This window comes from Apteryx rowi, unplaced genomic scaffold (assembly GCF_003343035.1).
Source record: "Apteryx rowi isolate R43461 unplaced genomic scaffold, aptRow1 scaffold_44, whole genome shotgun sequence".
NCBI lineage: Eukaryota > Metazoa > Chordata > Aves > Apterygiformes > Apterygidae > Apteryx > Apteryx rowi.
In genome coordinates this window covers 3,296,404-3,321,658 of record NW_020450694.1, presented here as the reverse complement: position 1 = coordinate 3,321,658, position 25,255 = coordinate 3,296,404, and the positions used below count along the sequence as shown (strand labels likewise).

General features: G+C 51.9%; 1 protein-coding gene across 1 annotated transcript in view; it reads right to left on the bottom strand.

Moving 5' to 3' along the window:
* Positions 1–20,234, bottom strand: part of MYH7B (myosin heavy chain 7B) — a 45,650-nt gene extending 25,416 nt beyond the window's left edge. The window contains exons 1-8 of the mRNA XM_026076790.1: positions 20,224–20,234; positions 7,045–7,203; positions 6,086–6,189; positions 3,793–3,936; positions 3,351–3,507; positions 2,691–2,718; positions 1,021–1,117; positions 166–189 (exon numbers count right to left, since the gene is read on the bottom strand). Of these exons, the coding sequence (XP_025932575.1) occupies positions 166–189; positions 1,021–1,117; positions 2,691–2,718; positions 3,351–3,507; positions 3,793–3,936; positions 6,086–6,189; positions 7,045–7,141 (651 nt within the window). The 5' untranslated portion in view covers positions 7,142–7,203; positions 20,224–20,234. The remainder of the gene's footprint in view (positions 1–165; positions 190–1,020; positions 1,118–2,690; positions 2,719–3,350; positions 3,508–3,792; positions 3,937–6,085; positions 6,190–7,044; positions 7,204–20,223) is intronic.
* Positions 20,235–25,255: the final 5,021 nt, after the last annotated feature.

Below are 25,255 nucleotides of genomic sequence, written 5' to 3'. Positions count from 1 at the left end.
TAAAGCCAAGCGAAGAACTGCAACACTGCCCAGGTGCTGGGGCCACCCTCACTCCCAAACCCAAGACAGCTGCCGCACACAGGCATTTCCCATTGCCCTGCCGTAGCTTGGTGGCACAGCTGAACTCTGCCTCAACATTAAAGGTCGGGAATCTGTAACACTTACCCCAGTTTTAGTGGCAAGAGCTGCCTAGAGAAAGGAAAGAAAATTGTCTTTAGAAATCCAGAAAAGCCAGGCAAGAACCACAAGAAGCATGATCAGATAAGCAGGACAAGAACATTTAGTGCCAAAAACCGTCCAAGAAAAAAAATGGAAGGATTAAACTTTTTAAGATATGCCAAAAAGTTGTTAAATAGATTAGCTCAAGAAAAAGAAGAAATGCATCAAAAAGCAAGAACAGTTAAATCCAAACTCAAAGAAGAGGAAAGGAAAATAATGCTGAGGAAATGCTTGTCTGATACCTAAAGCAGCCAGTTTGCTTCTACAAGGAAAAAGCAGGCTGGAGCCTCAATGTATCAAGAAATAAGCAATTGCAAGGGCAGCTCAAAAATAACCAGCACCAAAGAAATGCAAGAATCAAAACAAGAGCAAGAAAAGCACAAGGTGGAAAACGATCAAAATGAACAAAAGAAAAAAAAGAAAGAGAAATGGACAAAAAGCAAGGCTTAAAAGAGACAAGGTGGGAAATGGCTGGTTTGCTCCATTCCTTTAATGCTCCTTAAGAAGATCATCTGCRGGGTGTTGAAGGGCAAAGAGAAGATAAAGAGGGGCATCTAAAGTACCTCTTACAGGCTGCTCAGATTGAACAGCCACTTAAAAATATCCATTTCCCCCTGAGCAAAATAGTTTCAAGCCTTGCTTGTTCAAAAGTCAGGGGAAAGCCAAGCCCTGGGTGGGTCAGACCAAAACACGCTTCCAAATGCAAAAAGTCGGGGGAAGAAAAAAAAGTAAAAAGAAGAAGGGGGGAAAAAAAAAGAAAGGAAGAAAACAGCAAGAATTTGTTTCAAAAGAGGGGCTTACTACTTTCTTGCCCGGTGTGTCGCCCAAGGCTGCGACAATGGCAAAGTACTGAATGACCCGCTTGGTGTTTACAGTCTTACCAGCACCAGATTCTCCGCTTAGAGTAACAGAAATACACAGATCAAAGACATGAGGCAAAGAACAGGCAAAACTTTAAACAGAGACTCTGCAAACCTGCCAGGGCTGCCCAGCCACCCCACTCATAGCGCCAGGTAGGAGAAGCAAATATTGGAGGGATGGGGGAAGGCTGGCACTATCAACAGCCTCCAGCCCAAGCAGCAGTTTGTGCAGGAGGCCCTGCCATGCTGTCGCGGGCCCCTGAACGGACAAGCAAAACCCTGTTACAGCAGAGCCACGTCCTCCAGAGCAAACCTGCTGCAAAACTGGGCTTTGCCTTCCTCCGCTAAGGGACTGCAGGGAGTCAGCTGTCTGCCGCAGAAGGGCAGATATGGCCAAGAACCGCAGGAGGTGCCAGCACAYGCCAAGGCTGTGCCGAGCTTTGCCTCCTTCTGGGCATGCAGCCCTCACCCCAGGGCTTCAGCTGTCCCGGATCAGCAAGACACCAGCCCTTTCCTGCTAGCGCTCAGATAGTTTGAGCACGCTCCAGTTTGTTGGGGGTTCTTGGAGACGGTGCGGCCCCAGGCGCTGGGGCGAATCCCGCACAGGCCCATGCCGTTTCCGCGGAGGGCCCCAGCAGTGCGGCAGGCACCGGGGTCTGGCTGGCAGGCCGAGCAGGGCCAGTGGGGCTGCCCGGTGCGCGCAGCTCCTCGTGCGGGCGGTCCGAAGGCCACAGTGAGCTCATCCCTATAGTTAGCCGCTCTCCTATTGTAATCCCAGATCACAAAGAGCAGGGGGGAGCTGGGGGAATGGAGCCGCTGCAGGACAAGAGCCAAGCATCTCTCCGCAGCCCCTGCGTTACCTAATTAGGCTATGGCTGAGGCTAAAAATGTCCATGGCTCCTGGCAGCAGTGTAGGGTCCTTTAGAGTCCTTTATATAGCCCTTATCTATATGTCACTTGAAATTAACCTGGCCTACCTCCTCCCACATCACCCTGGCCTCTCTCCTCCTCCCCCATCGCCCCTCCGACCACAGGCGCCATCTCCCTCTGGCCTTGGCCTCCATCTCTCCTTCCTCTGCCCRCAAGGACAGGGCGGTGAGGAGCCAGCATGGTCCTCCGAGGAGCTGTGGCCTGGCTGCAGAGACGCCTGCCCCAGCGCTCGGCTGTGACTCCCCRGGGGAAGATGRCAGGCYGGGGCCCTCCTGCGGATGCCGCCTTGCCTGGGGGCYGCGGGGCYGCWGCTGGCRGATGGGGTGCCCCATAGCAGGCTCCCGCAGCTGGCGGATGGGGTGCCCCATAGCAGGCTCCCGCAGCTGGYGGGGGGGTGCCGAGGAGCCGGGCTCCAAGGCCCTCGTGGGGCTTTGTCACCTGGCGCAGCCGACGGGAAGCTTAGCAGGACGGGCTGGGTGGGCTGGACAGCTGCTGAGGGAATGCGGTGGGGGCCACGGCTGGGTGGCRCTCCTCAGGGGACAGTTACTCATCACCAGGCAAATCTGGCCTGTCAAGGAGGGGAGCATTACGGACGACCAGGGATCTCAAAGGCTGCTTGTACCCGGGAACTTAGGCTAACAAATAGGCACTGGAGGCACAGAGAGGGCAAGGGCCACTTACGTGATGAGCATGGACTGGTTCTCGCGGTCTGGAAGAGAAGGAGCAAACATTCAGATGAAACCCACCATCCCAGAGGAAGACAAGTATTGCCCACAGCCTGCCCTGAGTGGGGTCCTCTCTCACGTGGCTCCTGTCTGTCTGGGCTGGTGATCTACTACCTCCCCCGTTCACACCTAGCACAGCTCTGGGCACACGAGCTCCCTGGGAGAGGGCCCAGGGAGGATGGCTACAGGCACCTTCACAAGGTGTTTCTCTCTAGCCTGCTTGGGGATTTCAGCCTTGTGGTGGGAGCCTTGCAAACCATCTCTCTGTCCTCACCTGCCAAGCTTCTGCAGCAGGGAATGCACCAGCAGTTTCTTCCCTTTGGAGTCTGCTCTGCTGGCTCAGGGGGCTGAATCCTGTCCCCTGCCTTGGCACAGTGACACAGCACAGCTGGGCCACATGGACACTGGCCCTGTGCCTTTCCTGGATGGGGAATGCCCCACCTCATCTCCTGGGTTACATTTTCTGGAGCTGATGAAGTGCTGCCCAAGCTCAGACCCAAATCAGCATCCTGAAGGCTTTCTGGGCTGGGCTTGGCCTCAACCTGCTCCTAGAGTCAGGTCCTAACGCCTCGCAGGTGGGTTTGTGGGGCAGGTGGGAGGGTGGCGGGGTGCTTACTGCGCAGCATGTCGTTGTAGGCGTTGTCCGCGATGGAGTAGATGTGGGGGGGGGCCTCGGACCTCCGCTTGCCCTTGTAGGCTGCCACCACAGGAGCAGTGTAGACAGGAAGCCACTTGTACGGGTTGATGGTGACACAGAACAGGCCCGAATAGGTCTGAGGGCAGGAAGGAGATGGCTGAGGGATACCCAGCGCCGTGCGCACAGCCCCCGCGAGGCCCCCCCAGGACATCCCCCCTGCCTCCGGGAGGCTTCCCCCATCCCCCACGGAGAGGCCCTCGCCACAAGCAATGCCTGGGGAGTCGGCCGCAGTCGGGGATGCTGTGGGGGCTGGCACGGACCTTCTGTGAACCTGCACGCAGGTGTGGGCAGGCCCCGCTGGGGACACCTCAAGCATCTCTCTGCAACCTGTGCGTTATGTGCCCCGGCGCAGGTGGCTTACGTATATCATCCAGTGGGAGTAGCGGCGCTTCAGGTTGTACAGCACGGAGGCCTCGTTGAGGTGCGTCAGCATGGCCATGTCTTCGATCATGTCAAACTTGGGCGGGTTCATCTGCTGCACCTCGTCCTCCTTGACAACCCGTGTCTGCAGGAGAAGGGAGGGGAGAACGTCAGGAGGGGCCGCGCCGGCCAAGCCCAGCATTCACCCAGACGGCAAGGTGATGGACACCAGCCTCCACGGAGACCTGCCGGCCCTCTGCCTCACCTTGGCTCCAGCGTGCCCCGGAGAGGGAGGCAGGGCCAGGGCCATGCTGACGGCCCTGCGGCTCCGTGCTGCACCATGCTGGGGATGTTCCCCTGGCCCTGGGCCCGCTTGGCTGCCGGTGGGCACCCCGAGCCCTCCACCACTGGCGGGCACCCCGAGCCCTCGGCACCCCTGCACGCACACGTCCCTGCCCCACGGCCGTGGGGTCCTTCTTGCTGCCGGAGGGGAAGTGTCGAGCCGCCCGGACACCAGCGCTCGGGGCACAGGACGGACGCTCGCCGCGGGAAACGGCTCGGCCCAGGCCCGGGGGTGTTTGGAAGTCCCCGAAGCCACCACGGGGCAGCCCTGCTATCTGCCCCGCTCTCCTCCACGCACCGTTTGCGTTGATAAGCGCCGCCTAAAATAATGCAGCGCAGTCTTTCGCTCAGAGAGATTTCTGGTTCTTTTGGCAAACAGCTGAAGTGTGTACCCCATCACTTATAACTGGATTTATTTAATCCTGTAAATCCAAGCGCTGGCAAACTATCACATTACATATCTGGCCTGAATGAAAGAAACTCAGTTTAGCAAATGCTCCTGTTTGTTAATAAAGTTAAAGTAAAACCTTTCAAAGAGATTTTTTTTTTACATGTGAATATTAAACCCATGGTGTGTTAGGTGTCAAAAGCAAGAAAGTGGAGGGAGGAAGAAGGGTGAGGTTATTTTTGCTGAAACTGCTTCCGCTGGAAATGCTAATCCAATGAAAGTAGGTGTAGTTTTATATTTTGCAAATCCATGACATTTTAAAAAAACAGCTTCATTGGGGAACAGCAGAAAAGGTTAGGAAACTGTTTTCATCTGCAGAAGCCAAAGAATAGATTTTTAACCACAAAATCTTAAAAAAACAAAGTAAACTTTTCAAACTGACCCCCCGCAAACAAATTTTATTTTGTGGAGGGAAAAAGTTTCTAATTTTTGTCCCAATTTCAGACCAAAGTATTTTCAAAACTTTACATTTTTCAAAAAAAAAAAGTATTTCCCTTAGTTTAGGCAGATATGGGAAAAAAATTGTGAAAGCCTCTGTTCATTGCCTGGTCGGGACCTCATTTTGTTTTGCAGTTTTACACCAGCGTAAGCCTCTGCACTGCAATAGCGTTCCACAGGCAAGCGACTCCCATAGCCAAGAAATGAATACTAATTAAGCTCATTTGTGGTTATTTGTACTAGGTATCATCTTGACAAATACCAGTTGAGCATTGCTTGTTTTGCCTCACTTTCACTGCTGGAAAGCTGGAGTAACCCCACTGAACATAACTGGTCTCGCCTCTAGCCACCTCGTTCTTTAACTCTGCTCCCTTTGGGAGGTTATTCCTGGCTGGGGCAATGAGACCAGCCAGTGGACCTAAAGAAGGAGAGCAGAGTTTCGGATCTGGCCCGAGGCACATAACAACGCATTTATATTTGGCAAAGAACAAGTCCTTAATCATCCTGGTGATCACACACTCCCGCAGCGAACAGCACACTCACGCTTCGCGCAGTCGTTCTTTGCTTAGAAACCTGTTTTCCAAACAGAACCGCTTTGCCTTCCACAGGTGCAAATCCAGGCTAAAAGGAGCAGGAATTGCCCCCTTACCTTTTGCTTTGCTCTTTGCGATTAGCCGCACAAYGGTTCGGCGTTGCAAAGGGCTGCTCTGGAGCAGGCGCTTCCTTCGCCAGCCCTCCTTACGGCTGCGGGCAGCATGGCTGGGACCTGCGCTGGGGAAGCCTGACTACCCCCCTTCGATCCATCTCACAGGGTAGATCGGTTTTGAAAGCAAACATTCGATGGAGGTACGCTGAACTGTTGACATGCTTGGAAAGAAACTGGTCTATGTGTCCTGACACACCGCAGTGTGACAAACACCACGGCCAGCCCTCGGGGGATGAGCGACTGCGGAGCATGCAAGTGTTATCAGGAAGAGCTCGGCTAGTTTCAGACACGATCTCGTCTCACATATCCCCCTCGGCACACATTCTGACCAGCCCTTGAAAAAGGGAAGACTTTGCTTACTTGCTTGTCTTTGGTTTCCACAGTGACTTTGCCACCAGAACTTTCTTTGATTTCCACTTCAATATAAGCCTCTTTCTCATCCGGGATCCAAGCTCGCTTCTTTCCTTAAGGAGGAGAGGAAAAAAAAGAAAAAAGAAGGGAAGAGAAAGGAAGGGAAGGGAAGGGAAGGGAAGGGAAGGGAAAAAATCAGGTTGAAATGGAGGAAACCATTTGTCAAATGAAGGCCACATGAATGCAGTCTGATTATATGGAAGGACAGTCATTCCTTCCTCTGCTCTTGGTCATAGGAGCTGGGATTTCTTTGCTTTTTCATGTTTGGCAGCTATTTAACTTGCCTGAGTCAAGTTTTACGTTGACAGCAGTGTACTTGCATTAATGTGTACTTGCATTTGGAATGTCATGAGGAAAATGCAGTTTAGAGGAAGCAAAAATCTTACTTCTTAAGTTGTTCCTCATTTGCTGTGTTGAGATAGGTGCAATGCTTGTTGAGCATGTGCTTGTTCCTGATGCCCAGTAACACTGTGGGCAGCAAAAAACCCAGCTGCAATACAGTGGGGTGGCTGGGACACAACGGGAGGGCTGTGGAGCAAGYTCTGTACACCTCCAAAACGAGATGGAGCTGGAGACAGCTTTGCCATGCCACTACGCATTCAGCCTATCTCCCTCCGTCCTTCTGGCTGCCMCAGGGGGCTGGGGAAGACGAAGACCTGCCTTCTCCTTGCACCTCAGCAGACTATGAGGGGACAGTCAAAACCCTGCTTTTCCTACTTCTGAGTTCTTCTTGTCCTCCAGGGTGGTGGGGGCAAGTCTCCAGCTCCTACGATACCAGTTCCTGTATCACAAGCCCTGTCAGGCTCAGCTGCACTGGTAAGGGGACGGGGATGCTCTACAGAGAGAGCCATGGCCAAGGGTTCCCTTGGGGTCTGTGCCTACTGGCTGCAAGCTTCCTTGGGGCTTACCATCAAATGGAATTGTCTGAAGCTTCAGCTGCTCTGTGTAGCTTTTCCGGAGGTATTCAGCAGCCTCCCCAAACTCGCTCATGTCTAGCATAGCCATCTTGCCCGGCTGGAGGGAGAAGGCTTGCCAACAGCAACGGAAGAGTGAAAGGCACCTGAATGCTGAAAGGAGGGAAAGGAGAAGGAGTCAGTGCACAGAGAAAGTGCCCAGCAGTGGGCTGCCGACCAAGAGAAATGCAATTGCCAAACACGCTTTTAATTTTAGAGAGCAAGAGAAGACAGCAACAACAATACTAGCTATTAATAACTGTAATAATAATGCAATTACCGATCTGCCCTGCACTGCAAGTCCCAGCTCCGTGCCCTGCATCACTTTAGTGTTGAAATCCATATTCACATTTTGGGCGTCATCAGAGTCCAACACCCCTTTTCTTGATAAACTCAGCCAAAAACTATTGCAAGTTTACAGACCTGTTGGAGCACCAGTGCCCTGCACAAAACCCAGGTAAAGACCTGAGTCCTCATTTCAGAGAAATACTGCAGAACAATAAAAGCGAGGGTGGAAGCATTAAGCCTTGAAAAATCCCTTCTAGAGGACCGCAGTGACAGCTGCTCGGAAAAACGCTTTTACGATACTGCTTTCTATTATCCATCTAATACGACAGCACACAGCAGAACTCCAAAACGCCRTAGCTATCACAACCGTTGTAACCCGCGCTGCTAGCCAGTCACTCGGCAAAGCGCACGGATCTCAGCACAAATGCTCTCGATTAAGGTCTGTCCTGCCCTCCCCTGTACCGCCAGAGTCAGCCCGAGAGCCCCTGTCCTCTGGAAACGGCTACGCTGCAAAGGTGAAGCGGGTTAGTAGCACAGGACAAGCGTGCGCACAGACATGCTCTTTATTACTAACCTCGGCGACAGGACTGAGTGGCTGTGTGTGTGCAGCAAAGCCCCTTTTTATTGTGTCTGTCAAGGTCAGAGTGGGAAAAGATATGTCAGAAATTCCCATGTGTCATGTCCCCACAGCTCCATTGGTGCTGCTGTCCCACTGCCCGGAGAGACACAAAAGGCAAACTTCGCTTTTATCTCTCTGCAAATGCAGCCTGGTTATTTTTACTYCTGTATTGTCAGGCGAGTACAAAGGCAGAGCGAGAGGCTCCAGCTTTGGAGGCAGCGCAGCTCTCCAAGGCTGTCCGAGTCTGCCTGCTCTGTAGAGGAGCTGAGGAACGAGAACTTTGCTGCTGCTCCTCCTGCACCTGAGCGATTCTGCTTTCTTCCTCGTGCCCCTGCCAGAGGAACCACTGCCTGGTGGAGACCGGCACCACTGACGTGCTCTCCAAGCCGTGAACAGCCGAACCTCTCCCTCGGCTCCGGTTCAGTCTTTCCATGGCCACGTTCTCCAGGACGAGAGGAAGGATCCCAGGGCTCAGCCTCTTCTACCATGTTACCTTCTTCTCCAAGGGCTTGCCTTATTTACCAAGGAATATCAGCTGCTTCCTGCATTTAACAGCAGATTTCATGAACGCCAGAATTTGCTTTTTGAGTTACAGGCAAATGAAACTCAACAGTTTTCTAAGAGGGGCCTGATTCTTCCCCYGAGCCACAGTGGCCCTGTGGGGCTCAGCCCCAGAGGGGCACGTGCACTGCTGGGAAGGGCAGGGCTCGAGCCCCCAGCCCTGCCCCGCTGCAGTGGGTCCACACCTAGCTCAGCCCTTAGCAAAATCTGCCCAGCTGTAACCCCTGGGTCCTGCCCTCCCAGAGCCCACCTGGCTGCAAAGAGCAAGCTTGGTTCACGGCCAGGCCAGATTAAAAGACTCTCTTGACAGCGAGGCTGCTGGATTTCCCCCAAAGACACCACACACAGCACAGCACAACACTGACACATGTGAAATGAGCTGCAGCAACCTCCAAAGCCAGAAGCAGTCTAGCTACAGCCAGGCAACCTGCGAGCCGTACGCAGGTGCCCAGCACCTGGGCCCTGCCGTCCCAGCTCGGGTGGTTTCTCTCACAGTCACGTCTCTCTTCAGCCTGAGGGTACCTCAGTACCGAGCTGAAGGGGAAACCGAGGCACAGGGTGACTAGGGATTTGTTACACAGAGCAGCTGCCGGTGCAGGGGCTGGCCAGCAGACAGGTATGGTTTTCTGCCACAACCAACACTCAAAGCACCCATGGCAGCATGCGAGTCTGGGCATCCCGGTCTCATCCTGGGGAGCATCCTTCCCACAGCCCTGCAGCCCTCCAGCAACACACAGGCCCTCTGCCCTCCCACCCTGCTTTGCAGTGAATACTGTGAGATTTATGGGTGGAGGGGGGCCAGACTCTTTCCTTATGGGTTGAGCCCCCAGGGAGAAGGATGGCCATGCTCAGGGACAGGTCAACACTGTCCTCATTGACTGTGCAGTGTAAAGTTATGGCTTTTCACAGTGCTCGTCTTCCCTGGTGCACAGGGCACACTCCTTCGGCGCGAACAAGGTGACTTTGAGCCCATTAGGATAAAGCAGGATGTTATCCCACATCTCCATGTCCTGTGAGGGCACTCTCCCACCAGGCTGGTGGTCAGCAGTTCATGTCCTCATCCAGATCTGGGAATAGCCTAAGTTCACAGTGCAGAGCTGGACACCATGGGCACACACAGATGTGTCCGCTGCATTCTCTTGGGGAGACAGTCGGGGGATGCTGGCACTGAGACCCTACTTGGCCATGGTGTCCAAGAGGCACCACTGTGTTCAACTGTGCCAAGATGGCAGTGGTGAGGGGCAGCAAAAGCAGGGTAGCATCCTGAAGAACAACGTGGTGCAAACAGGCCTTGGTTGACCATGGGTTCCTCTGAGGTTAGCCCGGTGGTCTTCAGCCTCACTGTCACGAGCTCGGAGTCAGATTTCCACCCACATCCTGGTGGGGCCTAAGGCCTTTGGTGGGTCCGGTGCCAAGTACCTTTGCCACGAGTGCCCCAGCAGTGGGATGAGCTCTCGGCCCAGGCCCACCAGCTGGCCCAGCCTCACACATTCTTCTCAGGGCATGTACCCACCCCGTGCTCTGCTCACCCCCTCCCCTGCCTTATCTTTAAAGCGATTTTATTTTCGGAGATTCCTTCTACAGTTCCTTCTGTTAGCCGTAGTTTCTCTCCCTCTTTGAAGATGTTCCAGCAGGGTCCATCAAAGGCCAAGCAGATCTATAGAAAGGGAAATGTGGAATGGTCACTCCAGCAGCTGCTGAAATGTACTTCCTTTGGGTTCGGAGGTTTTCTAAGCTGGAGGTTGTGATGTGGTTTTCAGTGGGGTAGGAAGCTCATCCTCATATTCCTGGGAAGGCCCGTGCTGTGTCCTGCTCAGACAGGTGTAACATGGGCATCCTGAGTGCAGCAGCTATGGAAGGAAGTTTGTATGAAGCTCCCATGAAACCCTGCAGGCATAACTAGGAGTCCATGGCCTCTAGCCTGAGCAGAGAGGAACTTGCTTTAGGTGGTTAGTGCCTGAAGCAAGCCGTTTGCCTGAATGTTTCACCTGCCCTGTGCAACCATCCCCAGCCGCAGAAACGTCTCCCTTGGCCGTAGATGTGCCATTTGTCCCCCTACGGCTCTGTGCTTGACCTKTTGGGATCCCATGGCATGATGGAAGAGGGAGTCCTCAATTTTGCCCCTGAGGACGGGAGAAGCCTCTCTCCATGGGATATGACACCACCAGCACTAGACTACAGAGCTGCCCCTTCACTGAGCAGCATTTTGCAGCCAGATCAGCTCCTACCCGATCTCGGGAGAACCAGGAGGGTGCCGAGAGCCCAGCCATCCTCTCCAGCGAAATCCCAGGGCCGCTCCCTGACCCCACAGGAGGAATGTTTCCCATTAGCATGTTCTGATAAGTGGCAGGAAGGAGAATTACTCTATGTGTCGGACAGTTCGCTAGAGGTTTCTACACTTAACATATCAGCACTATCAGCTCCCTGAAATGCACTGGAGGGGAGTGCGAAGGCGGCTGATTAGATAGAGACAATCTGCAAAGGGACTATTTCAGGCATATTTCCATTGAGCGAGAATGTCTACTTACAGGGAGACAGGCGAAGGTGACAGGCCAGCGCTGCCAGTCTGATGATCTCCCTCTGGCTCAGCCTGGCCACACAAGCCTGCTGCTGCAAGGCTCCCTCCAAAGCAAACACCAAAATCCTGGATGCGTTTTCTAGGAAGCACTTTTTCACCAAAAAGCAATCCTGTCTTCTGGGACTGGGACAGAGTCTGGGTTACAGCGTGCACCAGGGACCGTTTTCATGTTATCTTCCTTCCCCACAGCCACATTCCACCAGAGGGAGAGACAGCAACCACAATCCCAGCTCTGCTTTTAATGCATCCCTCAACATCAGCAGGGTTATTCTTGAATTTGCAGGCAGAAGAATCAGGTCTGGCTCCTTGTTAGAGAGGAGAAGAGGTGGTGGTCTTGGTGTGATGGTGTCAGCTTTAGAGGGGGTCTGTGAGACTTGCTCTCAAGGCCCGCATGGCTGGGAAGGAGCAGCGCAAGAACAGGGATGCAGCATTGACGCTGCTGCAGGGAGCCAAAAGAGGCACCCACAGGGCTCGAGATGGGGCACAGCGCTGAATCCCTTCATCTCTGCTCCCTGGGCCCTTCTGGCACCTGTGTCCCCTGCTGCCTGGACATACCACATCAGGAATATGCTCTCACCTCCATCCTGAGCGGGCTGCCCTTTGGCCACGGATGAGGTGCTGCCTTTATAAACCTTTGGTAAAGTATGTGAACTTGCTGCTTCAGCGAGTGCCTCAGTGCTGTGGGAATCAGCTCATTACGGCACGAGGCTTCTGCAGCACGAGGGTGCTGAGGGCTGAGCCTCTTGGCACCTCGCTTCCAGTGCAGCGGCACTGCTACATGCACCTGGGAGCATGCGAGAAGAAAAGAGTCTCAAAATGAATATCAGAGACAGCAAGATGACCTGGAGACTAGGAAAACTGGGGAGCTTTTGTTTGCTCATTTTGAATTTACCAGCTTTGAGTTTCTTGTGATTTTTTTTCTCCAGAGAGATTGGCACTGAAAAGATCCAGGTTCCATTTAAGAATGAAGGTTGAACTGAACATTGCAAAAATCATTCTGCTCATTGTAGTAATGTGTGAGCTGGCTCCAGCAAAGATGCTTGAGGTTTTGCCAATGCGTTTCAAAAAGAGATGAGAGAAAAGAGGCTCTTGCCCCGTTCATTTGAACACTTAACAGCACCTCGACTGTAGCTAGCTTGCTGGGACAGGCCCTGGCACACAGCAACAAGGCAGAAGAAACCTTGAAAAAGATAGAGGAAATGAATGGTAAAAGGCTAGCTGGCAGCTGTAAGGCAGGGCTAGTTCACTTGAGACAGATGATCACACCATGGGTCCTTTCCAGTGCTTTAACAAAGCAGTTATCTGTTTCCAGCCAGGAAGTCCTTTTTGTTTGAAGGGAATTTTTGCCCTGCTACTCTGCCAGCAAGGGAATAAAATAGGAGAGTTCCCATAGAGGAGGGGTACGAGGGGAAACAGCAGCTGGTGTATGTTGGTCTGCATGCAAGGCCAGCGTCGGGCTCCCAGCACGGAGAGGACCACGGTGGATAATTACTCCTCAGCCTTGGGCTGAGCTAAGGCTTGTTATTGCACACGCACAGTGGTGAGAACCCCACGGGGCTCCCCAGCATTTAGGCTGTCCTTCCTATGGCCAGGACTGTTGGCCTCAGGTTCACGAGCCAGTCTCAGAGACTGGCATCTGCCTGAAGCATGCATCACCTCAGGAAATGGGCCAGGCCTGGGCATGGAGTCGGCAAATAACAGCTCAGGAGGCATGTATTGGCACAAGCACAAAAAGGCCAAACCTAGAGCTGCCGTAGCCCACCAGGAACCATGGCCCATGTGTGGCAAGGCCTGCCAGGAGCTCCAGATGGCTCTCAGAAGGATAACTTCTTCAGCAGCTGGGCCTCTGCAGGACACTGCTTCCCCGCAGGGCCYGCAACTGGGCAAAGCACCAGCACGGTGGGCCAGGAGAGCCGTGGTCATATTCCCAAAGCATGCGGAGACGGAAGCTGCCAAGGGCACAGACAACCATGTGCAGGATGCCTCAGCCCAGAGACTCTGCTAGGTCTTTGCAATTAGCACTTTTCAGGGGCAATAGGGGGTAACAACCATTGGAAATCAAGACCCAGAGCTGCCTTGGAGGCTGTGAGGGAGGCATAGAGCTCAGATCAGAACCGGCGCCAGGCCTTGGCTCTGCCAGTCTGTATTCTGGATCTGCCATTCTTGGAGAGGCCTAATGCTTTCTGGTTTTGCAACAGTTCCCATGTGCTTTGAGATCTGGGAACAAGAAGGAAGGTGGTGTTCTCCCTCCTGCCTGGGCTTCACCTCTCTGGCTCCATAAAGCCATTTAGGGAGTGTTTGCTTCCCGTTTTGACCCAGCTTCTCTGCCCTGGAGCCTTGCAGATACATTATCACCATGAACCCGCACAACCCAGCTGCTCACAGAGCAATGGTCCACCAAACAATCCCATCACAGCCCCCTGCTCTCTCCATTCCTCACACGCCTTCTCCTTGCTCCATGGAAACCTAGATTAGGGACGTGTTGAGAAGATAAGCTGATGAGGAGTGGCCACACTGGGCTGGGACCTGCTGCTTGGTTGAGCATTTGTTTCCTTGGCAAAGGCCATGGCTCTGCTCTCTTAGCCCATCTACCCAGCTTTCTGCTCGTTGTTGGCTTGGACACAGCCCAGCTTGCCCTCCCCATGATGCTTGGTCACCTAGGATGCACACTTGATCGAGCTCAGTTTATCAAGTGACAAGTGACAATTGTTCAAGATGGAGTGGCAGCAAACACAAGGAGCTTCTCACGGGACCCGATAGGCTTGGACCCTGCTCGAGACTGGCTGCACCTGTGAGGAAGCAATATTCCTGCATATCCCCAGATTATGACAGGAGACCTTCCCACTTCACTACAGTCCATCACACAGTCAAAGGAAAGAGGTAGCTCACTCCCGGCTGCCCAGCAGGCCCTGCCCTGGTGAGGATGGGAGGAGATGGTGACGACCACCCAGGACTTCTCCATTCTTGGCCACGGCAGCAGAATCTTAACATCTTCTGGTGGAGGGCACCTGGTCTTGGACCCGCGCAGAAAGGCCATGGCAGGTTCCAGCCCAGGCCTGGTTTGGGGACAAGAACTCACAGCACCTTGGCTAAGAGATAGAAAAATCCAGTTGCTATTCTGTTATGCCCAGAGAGGACCTTCCAGCCTTGACTCAGTATCCAACAGCACTTTGAGAGGCTGGTGCTACCTTGTCTTTGGGGAAGACTGCTCCACCCCGGGAGCTACGGGCTTTGTTTTCTCCATACTGCATTGAATATCTGATCCCAGGTTTCCACTCTCTAGTCTGGATACACACTGGTGGGATGATGTCTTGCAGATAACATGTTTCTCTTACAAGATGCCCCCTGTCCCTCGACAAGCCCCTGGACAACGGCTTTTGGACTCAAGGGTTGCCTTGGGCATCCCAGTGCAACTGCTGAGCTGGACACAAGCATGAAGCCAATGCTGCTGTCTGTTTGATGGCCAGCTCCCTAAAAGCTCCCCTCAGGAAGCAAGTCCTGGTGTTGGAGGAACTCTGGCCCTGTGGTACCCAACTGCTGGRTCCATGAAAGGCCTGTGAGGCACAGGGAAGTGCCATGCCCCAGCTGGGGGGTTGTGCCTGCAGGAAGCTGATCCCCCCCCACAGTCTGAGCCAGGGGAATCAGCACCCAGGGCTCAGCATCCATGGCCACGGACAGGGGAGAAAGCCTGGGAGACAGGTGTCCCTATCCCTGTCCCTGCCTCTGCCCTTCGCCAGGGAGCCTTGGGGCCTGCTCTGTGCACAGCTCCGGGAAGCGAAGGCGCAGCCAAACTAAGGTTTAGTACRATAGCTTTGTTTTCCATCAGCCCTGTTCCCTTTGTCTCTCTCTCGCAGCCGGGCTTCGTTCTATTTATACTTCACTACATGGCCACTTAATGTCGCAGAAAGGCCTGGTGGAAAAGCTAAGGAAGTGAAATTACTTTGGGGAAGAAATGACACTACCCGTTTATAAATAACCCGGGTTTCATTGATCTTTTAGATGCTCTCTTGGCAGAGAGTCCAATGTCATTGCTCCAGTAATGCAGACAATACTTGGGCATTGTTTTATTCTCAGTTACAGGGAAAAGGACAGCACCAGCTGCCTTTCTATCTTTAGCCCATTAGAGCACTCTTCAATTGTTCTGCACTTCAAACAATAGGCACACATGTGGGGGGGTTAAGATTGCTGGCTTTACCGGAGCATTTCACATTGAAATGCAGCCTTTGAGACAATAGATTTCTTTCACGCCCTTACTGAAGCTGGTATTTATACAACAGAGAAGCCGGAGTGCGAGAGCTCTGTCTTGTTTTTCTTTTGCAGGTTGGGCCAGTGAAAGGTTCAGCTCCCTAGGAAGTCCTCTGAACTCTCTCCCATGAAAACAGCCCTATTGTTCGGTCTTTATTTGGCTGGTGTCAAACATCACATCATCCATCCCCTCTGCTGGCATGGTCAAGTTAGTGGATTTGGTACTACTCTAGTTCAAAACGATTTTCTGTATTAATGCACAAAATATCCAGCATTGGCCAAAACCTCAGACTTTGCTAAGCTTTTTCTCTGCAGCTGGAAGAGCAAAGCAGCATTTGGAGATTTTTTTGGTCTGCATTATCGGGTACCGGGGAAATGGAGTGCACTCGTGTGGGGCTGATGAGTGATTCACTGAAGGAGCAGACGGGCAGCCAGGCACCCAGCTCTGCAACAGGCCCCGTCAGCTGCAGTGTATCAAATGCCTGCGCATAACTCGGCAACGTCGCAGGCAAACGATCTGCTCGCTTTCTGGTGCGCTCTGTCAGTGCGCTCGGTGCCGGGGTGCTTGTGCTCTGCACGTACGGAGAGGGCACTGGCAGGACCCCCGGGGCCTAGGCTGTGCCACAGATTTCCCGGGTGTGGGAATGTAGCTGTGCGGGGGGACATATCTGCGACAACCTTCACGTTCACACACCAGGCTCTGACGTAAAACAAAAGCAGGGTCGTGGCAGAACTATTTATTCCTCCCTGCTATTGCTGATGTTGTATTGAGTTTCAATTGTCTGAGCGCTGGGCAGCCTTTGAAAGGGGATGCGACACCCTAAAGCCACGAAGCCCATCTTTGAAGGCTCTTTAACAGTCAGAGGTTTACAAGTATAATGTGCTTTTCTTGAAACTTTGCAGGACTCTATTTTTAGCAAATAAAGATAATGTCCCAGTTGCTGTTGTTCATCTTTTGTTGCACGTAACATGCCAAATACTTACCATGTCTGCCATATTTTTTTATCATTTAACCTTCTCTGAGCTGCATTGCAGCTCTCTTAGGCCGTGGAAGAGATTATGGGCTATATTCATGTACAAATCCTTCCTAGGCTACTGGATTAMCGTGAAAAGATCTCGTTCTCCAGGCTGAATTTGGAAAAAGAGAAAGAAAAGGCAAGCTAGAGCTCTCTATAAAAAGAGCTTTCCTAGTCCGAGCAGCATGCATGAATTCTGGGAGTTCTTGAGGAGACAGCAGCACCTTTTTCAACTTTCTTGCAATAAAACTGGAGCATTTTTTGCAAAGTTTTGCATAGAAACTCAAGCTTTTTATGCCATTTCTAAGACTCTCAGAACAAATAGAGAGTAGAGAGGACTCAGGACACGGCCAGGACCTAGGATTGAGAGGGGAATGCTTCTCTTTGAGCCGAACTCTATCATTCCACATTGCCACTAAAACTCTTTGACTTTGTTCCTTAATTCTACCACTTGACCAACACCTGGGAGAACAGACTTTGCCCAGTGTTGAGGGACTGAGCAACCTCCTGGCACAGAGYGGTATTCCAGCAAGACAGGATTGGATCACCAGTCTGCTTCTAAATTCACCGCCTGGGTTATTATTCATCAAAGGTTTAGATCCACGATTACTCATTAAAGGGATGGCAGAGTATCCACAGAGGAAAAAGAAATAGARTAGGACTCCCCAGGCCAGAAAAGACACAAGACGGGTGTGTTGGAGGTCTATAATCACAGAGCACTGTTTCAGAGCTAGGCAGCATGAGATAACGCAGAAGCAGGTAATGATAGTACTAGGATCTTTTTAGCAAGACAGAGCAAGGGGTGGGCTGGCAGAAGCGATCCTACCCCTCAGCGCAGCACCTCGCCTTGCTGGAGATCTGGCTGGCCAGGGCTGAGACACCTCCATACACCGGGGAAATTGTCACAGGCACTGCCAGTGTCATCAGGAAACAATGCTCTGCCCTGGCGATGGTGCAAATCACTCGTTCCTGGCAGATGACAGCAGTGATGTGAGGCACGTTTGGCTCCCATGTGTCACTTCCAGAGCTGCTCAGAGGGGTATGACAGCCAAAGTACATGGGACAAGGGGTTGTCACCCCTGCCTGCACCCAGGGTATCAYGCTTAAATTCTGCACTGGCATGTCTGTGTCCCATGGCATCTCGCACTGACCCATAGCCAGGGGTGAGGCTGCTCTTCATTTTTCCCATTTTTTCCACTGCTCCAACCACCACTCTGAGCAGGACTCTGACAGAAACCACACAGGGACATTTGTGGTGAGGTGGACAGTCAGAGAGACAAAGCACTGCCTGTCATGGGCACGTGTGGCTCCCAAGAGAAGTGTGCAGGGCATGCTGTACCCCTGAGAAATGCAGCTGAGAAGGGGAGAAAGGTTTCTTTCAAACTCCCTCCCAAAGGAGCCCCCACATCAGGTCCTTTGGATAAACACTCACTAGTGGGAGAGTAAAAGCAGAAATGAGAAACTTGCAATGATCTGGACAACTCCTGAAGCTGGTAGTAGGATAAAAAGCCTTTCATCTCACGGCCTGGCCTGGTCACTGGTGATGATCTGTCTGTGGAGGGCGACCAAGTGTAACAATAAGCATCGCCCAGTGCTTACTGAAGAAATACCCTCATCACGGGCTAGCACATCCCAGCATCCTCCAGTTAGTGCATCCCAAGGCTGGCTGCCCCTCTCTGGGGGTTTCACCTGTAGGTATATGGGTGCACACCATAGTGTGCAGACTTGCGTGAGTGCATGAGCAGCACATTCACCAGTGCAGCGTGCGTGTGGCTGGTACCCTCACCGGCAGTCATGCTCTAGACATATATATATACACATACAGAGTCTCAATCCACCCACTGCCTCTCTGCAAGATAGATGGGTCAGGGACTGTCTTTGCAGCGGTGGAGCACACCCAGGCAAGCTCCTTTGAGCCAACAGGTGAGGCTGGCATGCAGCAATGCTCAGGGAGAAGAGGACATCCTGGACTCCACTTGTGCAGACGAACTCCAGAGGTGAGGGCTTCCTTTGGGGCTTAGCATGTAGCACGTCCCATCCCAGACTTGTTGCTGACTGCTTTTGCTGCTAGATAACAACAGTTAGCTTCTGTCATCAGAGAGAAGGTAGAGAAGAGGGCAGATGGAGAAACCAAGGCAAARGATGAAGTCTCTTGCCCAAAGTCATCAGCAGGTCAGTGGCCAAGTGAGGAAAGTATCCCCTCTTCCATCCCAGGCAGAAGCATAGTCAAGCCCAGCACAGCAGCTGGTGGGCTTTCAGCGTGCATCAGGGTTGAGGCATTCATGACAAGTCAAGCTAGCATTAGAGCTGCACGTGTAGAGGAAGCCTGTGTACGAGAGGCCTGGGCCCATCACACCAAAGACACCTGATGTCCACTTAGGACACAGCCTGGGTGCTCTCCATGCCTGCYATCTGCAGTGTCCTTCCCCTCCCCATGCAGCAGTGAGCCCACTGAGCATCCCAGCGCAGCCGCTTGTTGGGGAGCACCACTCCTCCCATTTTACCACAGGGAAAAATAGGACAGAGAGGTAAGCGCTCACTCGAGGCCAGTGAGGGAGGCCGGGTCAGACCTGGGTTGGCCTCGCCCACGTAGACAGGTATTAGGGCTTGCAAAACTTAGAGGTCTTTCTAAACCCTTGGTACATCGTGGGTCATCGGTGCAAGAGGGTGATGGGGGCCGGCCTGAGCCACAGAAACTATGAGCCTGGGGAGCTTTGTTTCTGCGGAGGATGGGAACACGGGAGCTGCTGGGGTGAGAGGGCAGAGCAGGGCAGCGGRTTCTGCCAGCCACAGTGCCTGGATGAGGCCCTGCTAGTGACACGGACATGAGCTCTGTCCTTACGCTGCAGCCGCTCGACTCCAGAGAAAAAGCTCATGTGGACCAGTACAGGCGAGGCTGTAAGAGCAGATGTGCGGCACTGAGATCAGGCTCCAGGTCACCAAACTATTCCTCCACGTGTCATACTATCCTCCTAAAATAGCCAGGTCAGGACACCATCGACAATAGCAGGATCTGGTCCATCACTCAGAGCCAACACTCTCGATGCCCTCAGTCTCTTCCCTCCCAGCAGACTCCTGCACCACCATCTAGAAGGACAGAGACTGGGACGGTGGCCATGTGCCCTGTGCCCATCACACAGTATGAGGTAGGCCCACAGGGTCAGCACCACACAACTCCTGGGCCGTGCTGCCCATGGGAGCGAGGAGCCAGGGGCAAGACTGGGCAGAGGGCCTCTCCCTTCGCTGCTGCACATGCTCAAGTCAGCAATTGCACCCTGAACCGGGAACGTATTTCTAATGCACATACAAACCAGTGTCACCTCTGGCCAGCAGCACTGCTGGGTGCTGCCCCGCCAGTGTGCTGGACCTGCTGCTACCCCCAAGAGCAGAAATGTTGCACCGTCAGCTCCTTCCCTAGGACCGTGGGAAGGCAAAAGGAACCCGTGAGCCCTGCCCCAGGGCCAGGGATGCTCCACATGATGCAGGGATCAGCAGAAAGGGAGGGAGCAGAGCTGGTGCACTGCCCCAGAGCCAAGGTCACACACGGCTGCCAAGCATGCACTGGGCAGTGGAGCCCAACCTCTCCATATACACGCAAGGGCTGTTCTCAAACTAAATCCCTGCCCAAGGCTGCGAGACAACACCATACCACAGCACGCTGAGCGCAAGCCCGACACAACCCCTCTTGTCCRGATCTGCGGTTCAGCTAACAGCACTGTCCCTCATTCAGCCCCACCGTGGCGGCTCCGCGGCCCCGAACTTTGCTGCGCACCATACAGAGACATCTTTTATTCATCAGGCACGCAAACTTTGACATAGATTCTCACCAGGGATTCGAAGCCAGTGCATCTTGTCCTTAGTCGACAGCTTCACCCAGTGCTGTCCTGAGCTCTGTCTTCACACAGATCCTGTGCTTTCATCTGTTTTTTTTTTCTAGCAGTAGTGATTTTGTGAAATATCCTAAGGAAAAGAAAGAAAACTTGGAAGATGTGAAACACTCCACTTGCCCCCCTCACACATCACCTATGCTCTGGCTTATCCCCAAGGGCAGGTAGTCCCTCAGGATTACAGCCAGCTCTAGATCTGAGAGCAATACCTGGGTCTCCGCTGCCCAGTCCCTCCCTCTCCTCTCAGACCGCTGGGCTTGTCTGGCTTGAGAGGAGAAGGCTAAGGGGCACCCAAATGGCAGCCTGTAACTATTTGAAGGGCAGTTACACACAGAGATGATGGAGCCAAACACTTCTGGGCAGTGCCAAACAATACAACAAGGGGCAACGTCCACTAACTGCAGTTTGGGATGTTCAGGTTGGACCTTAGGAAAAACTTCAACTCCAGGAGGGTGGTGCCATCCTGGGACAGGTCACCAGAGAGSTGGGGAGATCTCCATTCTCAGAGATTTTCAAGACTTGGCTAGACAAAAGCAAGGCCACCCTGATCTACTGCTGGGGACAGTCCCACTCTAAGTGGGAGGATGGGTTAGAGACCAACCTATTCCCCACCAGCACCTCTCTGATTCCCTGACATGAGGAAACGTCCAAGCTTGTCTCTGGTTGTAGAGCATACAGAAAAAATGAGTATCTGTTGGCAGCATACTAGAGTTGATGAAATAATAATTTACAATTTCCTGATTTTGTGTCTGCAAGATCTGAGCATCATATATGGATTTACACATTCAATTCCAAAACCTACATTAGTGAAAAACTAAGTTCAAATAAAAATGCAAATTTGAGGCTGTGTTCAGCCTTTATTCTTCCAGCTACACACAAGCGTCACACAACTCTCTATTTGCCAGCAATCAGCGATTTGAAACATTATTTGTAGCACAGGTCGCAAACCGTGTTCATTCCCACTGCTTTTGTCAGAGCCTTGCATATCCACACAGCTTCACATAGTTGTATCATAAATGCTCTGTAAAAATGTCTAAATAATTATATTGCTCCAGTAAGTACACAGAGGAATGCCTTGCAATACAATAAATCTTTCTTCTAGTTACACTGTTGTGTCAATGTTATATTATTGGTAAACTTGTTAGAATAATTTGATTTCATTATGCTTACTGTAAGGGCTGAGCAAGTTAGGACTGACAGCTCTTTTGTATATTTAAAGAAAAAAAGTAGGAAGGGCCTGGTTTGGTTTGGATTTATTTCCATATAAACAAATTTTAGCTCTTCCTAATACAGACATACTCCTGCAAAAATACGCCTCCAGATTTTTCACACTGCCATTTCAAGCAGAAATGATGCTGGGGATTTGCAGATGATACTCTGGGACTGATTTGCCTGATTTGTGACAAGCACAAATTTTGGAGCTGGTACAAACCTGGAGGATGTCTGGGATATTTCTTTTTGAAAGGGTTCCTCTCCTCCCCTTGTAACTAGCACCTTCTTCCAGACGGTGGAGCAGGATTTCTTGGGAGCACTTGCACCAGCTTCTACTCCCCAGGCAAGGGTTGACCATAGATCCTCTGTCTGCGCTCCTGTAACTCTCTGGTGTTTCCAGTTTTGGCTTCAAACACTTGTAACAGTCACTTTCTGAGCCAGGAGTTTGTCTGGCAGCAGTCAGACAGGAGGAGGAGAGAAGGGGGTGACTGACCGAGCATTCTCTGACCGAGTCACCTCACCATTTGTGGGAAGGGGGCACACGTACACGCCAGGGACATAACTCAGCTGCATCGCATCAGCATCCATGTTGGTCCTGACATTTTTTCTTCCATCCATTCCCACTTGCACACCTTCCCACAGCAGCTCACCTTCTGTGTTGCTGGCTGGAACGCCCTTCTCAAAGTAAGACTGTGTGGTTGCAAGCTGCATCTTCTTGTCCTCCTGCTTGCGGATGCTTTCCGAAGATGAATGAACTGGGAGCATAGCTTGGTAACATTGCCAATATGTTTCATTTATGTCACCTGGTGCTTCTTCACAGGAGATCACACATGAGGATCCAGATGCACCAGGTTCCCTTGCAGTGAAAGAGCTGCTTTTGCTTTTCCTGGTAACTGCCTGGGAAACACCTCCACTGAGGAAGAGTCTGTGAGGAGGGACATGGCTGCATCTGCACAACAGGAGTTGATTCGGGACTGAATCTTCAGGAGGCACCTGGGCAGCATCAGGCCTCAGTTCCTCTGAAGAGGCATTATTATTGTCCTCAAACATGCTTCCCTCCTCCAGTGGCTGAGCTAGGTCATCACTGTCCCCAGTGCACAGTGAGCCCACGGCACTCTTGCTGCCTGAAGGCGGCAATGCTCCAGCCGCAGAGCTCCGATTCTGCCCCTTCCTGCAGGGAAAGGGGGTGGCTGGGCTCCCCCTCTCACCAGGGGGCAGGGGGTTGCTTGGGCTCTCCTCCTTTGGAGGAGAGGGGGCCTTGGAAGGCTCTCYCTCCTGGAGGACAGGCAGAGGATTTGCAAGATCTCCTTTTTGTGGGAAACAGAGAGGGGCGGTTGAGAGGCCTTCCTGTGCTCTCTCTGTGCTGTCTGCAGAGGAAGACCTCTCCCCGTTAGTGAGTGACCTCTCAAACTTCTGTTTCCCTACAGACCACCCAAAGCAGAAGCTGAGGATGCGCTGCATCTTCCCATCCGTCCTCCTCCGGGCTGGTGAGAGGCAGCGGGTTTCCTCCAAATTGCAGTTATCACTGGGTCGGGACTGTCAAGAGAGGCTGCACGTTACCACACCACTTCTGGGCAGCTACCTCCTAGGATGTCAGGGCTTCACAGCATCACGTCTCCTCTTTAGATGCAGCCTGACATTCAGGTTACATAGTGGAATGCAATGGCATGTAAGAGCTTCTGTTTAGGGTATTTAATGTATCAGTTTCTGCTTCTTCCCTAGTTTTGTAGTTRCAATCAAAGGCTGTAAAGGTATAATACCCAAGTCCCTTCTGAAGGAAAGCTTGAAGAATTGCAAGGTTTCTCTTTAAAATGTTGATCTTGCTGTGTTTCTTTGGGACCGAGATACACAACGGGGTGTTTGAGGGGTCCGACTCCGTCTTGTGTATCTTCAGGTGACACAAGGAGCTGGTTCTCACCCAGAGGTTCAGCTCTAACTGCCACCGGCTCTCTTGCTATGCGGCAGAATAAGCTGATGGCAGTTGCCCCTCCAGAGGCTGGGGCACTCCAGGGGCGCCCTTGGCAGGAATCCTGAGTGCCCAGAAAAAGCAAGAGTCAATGAGTTAACAAACAAACCACCATGCTCAGCTGACTGCAATCTGCTAGCTCTCTCAGATGCTGCTTTCAAAGGACATGAATTTACCTGTTCATCAGCTGAGGTCTTGTGACTGGAAATGCTTTCAGTTTTATGAACCACAGGAGCTTTCGTCTAGTTCAGTTTTCTTATTACGACTTATTACGACAATGTTGCTTGACATTCACAGAGAATATTCTCACTGGGGTATGCCCCTCCACACGTAAAAGCAGCTTGCACAGCCTTATGGTTTGCAGCAGGAGGGTAAGCAATAGGCAAATGATTTCTCCATTCCCTGCTCACTAGGTGGGGTTTCTYGGTTGTGACGAAGGACAGTGTCTGTGTGGGTTGCTCAGAACTAAAGAGTTGGGGGCTTCCACTTCCAGAAGAGGAAACCCTTCTGACTGGCCTGGAAACTCACAGACAACTGGAAAGTCTTCAGACGTTTGCTGAATCCAGGAGACAAAAATGGTTTTGGAGACTTCTCTTTTGGGTGCCACCTGGTATTTTGTGGATGATCTGCTTGCAGCAGGAGATTGTCTTCAAAGCTTGTATTTTTGTCACTTAGACTGTTCCCTGAGAGCAATAAAACACTAGTTGAGTCATTTGGTCCTGGGCCTTTCTCCTCCTGTCCTCCCTGCAGATGACACTGATCCTCTGTATCAGTGCAGGAATAAAGATCACTCACTGTCACAGTCAGGGATCCCTAGAGAGGAAAATTCTGGTTACTTTCAATAAATGATATTTCTATCCAGCCCCAAAATTGTAAGATCTATTCCAATAAATCAGTAAAATTATTGTCCTCAGTATTAAGACAAGACATGATATTGGCAAGTATTGGAAACAGGTCCATTATAGAAAACTTCTCTAACAAACCACTATTCATTCTTCAGATCAAAACACTCCTGGAGCTTAGGCAGGATTTGAAGTCCAGTGTCCATTTTACCTTTGCAACCACAGTGATTGTGCAAAGCACTTGCTTTCCAGCAGGAACAATTAACAACAGAGTCACTTCCAGTGTCACACCATGTTGTGCTCCCACTGGACATAGCACCTAAAATGTCTACATGGTCTAAGTTTTTTTTAAAAAAAGGTATCTTTGAAAAAGCTGCCTTCAGTCCTATAAGGGTGAAACTTCTACAGAAATCACATTCGCTATTCACAGCGCATTACATGGTTTCTAAAGCTAATGGGAAAGTTGGACACCTTGACTGTCTCTACCAAGACCTTTCCAGAGCCAACACATTGCCATTGGTATTGCATCTATTCTTCAGTAGTTCTTCATAGCTGAACCATGCTCTACCAATGCAACAAAAAATGTTTCTCCTAAAGGAATCACAATCTTTCACCAAGCCCAGGGTGAGTGTGTATGTAGGGGGTGTTCCCTGCCACTGGCCTCAGCTGGGACGAGAGGGTTGGAGTGATGGTCGCCACACTGCAGCCTCCTCTCCCTGATCTGCCACGCACCAAGACCAGCCCTGACAAAAGCAAAATCATACCCACAGCACTGGGCACAGCCGCGTCGCAAGGGCAGAAACCGTCACAAGCTTCAACAGAGAGAACTGCAGTCCCTRCACGGACATCTCAAGACTGAGAGACCCATAATGTGACTATGTGGTGGGTTTCCATAAGGGTGGGAAATGGGAAAGAACTGGTAAACTTGTTCTCCCATCTGTTAATGCACCAT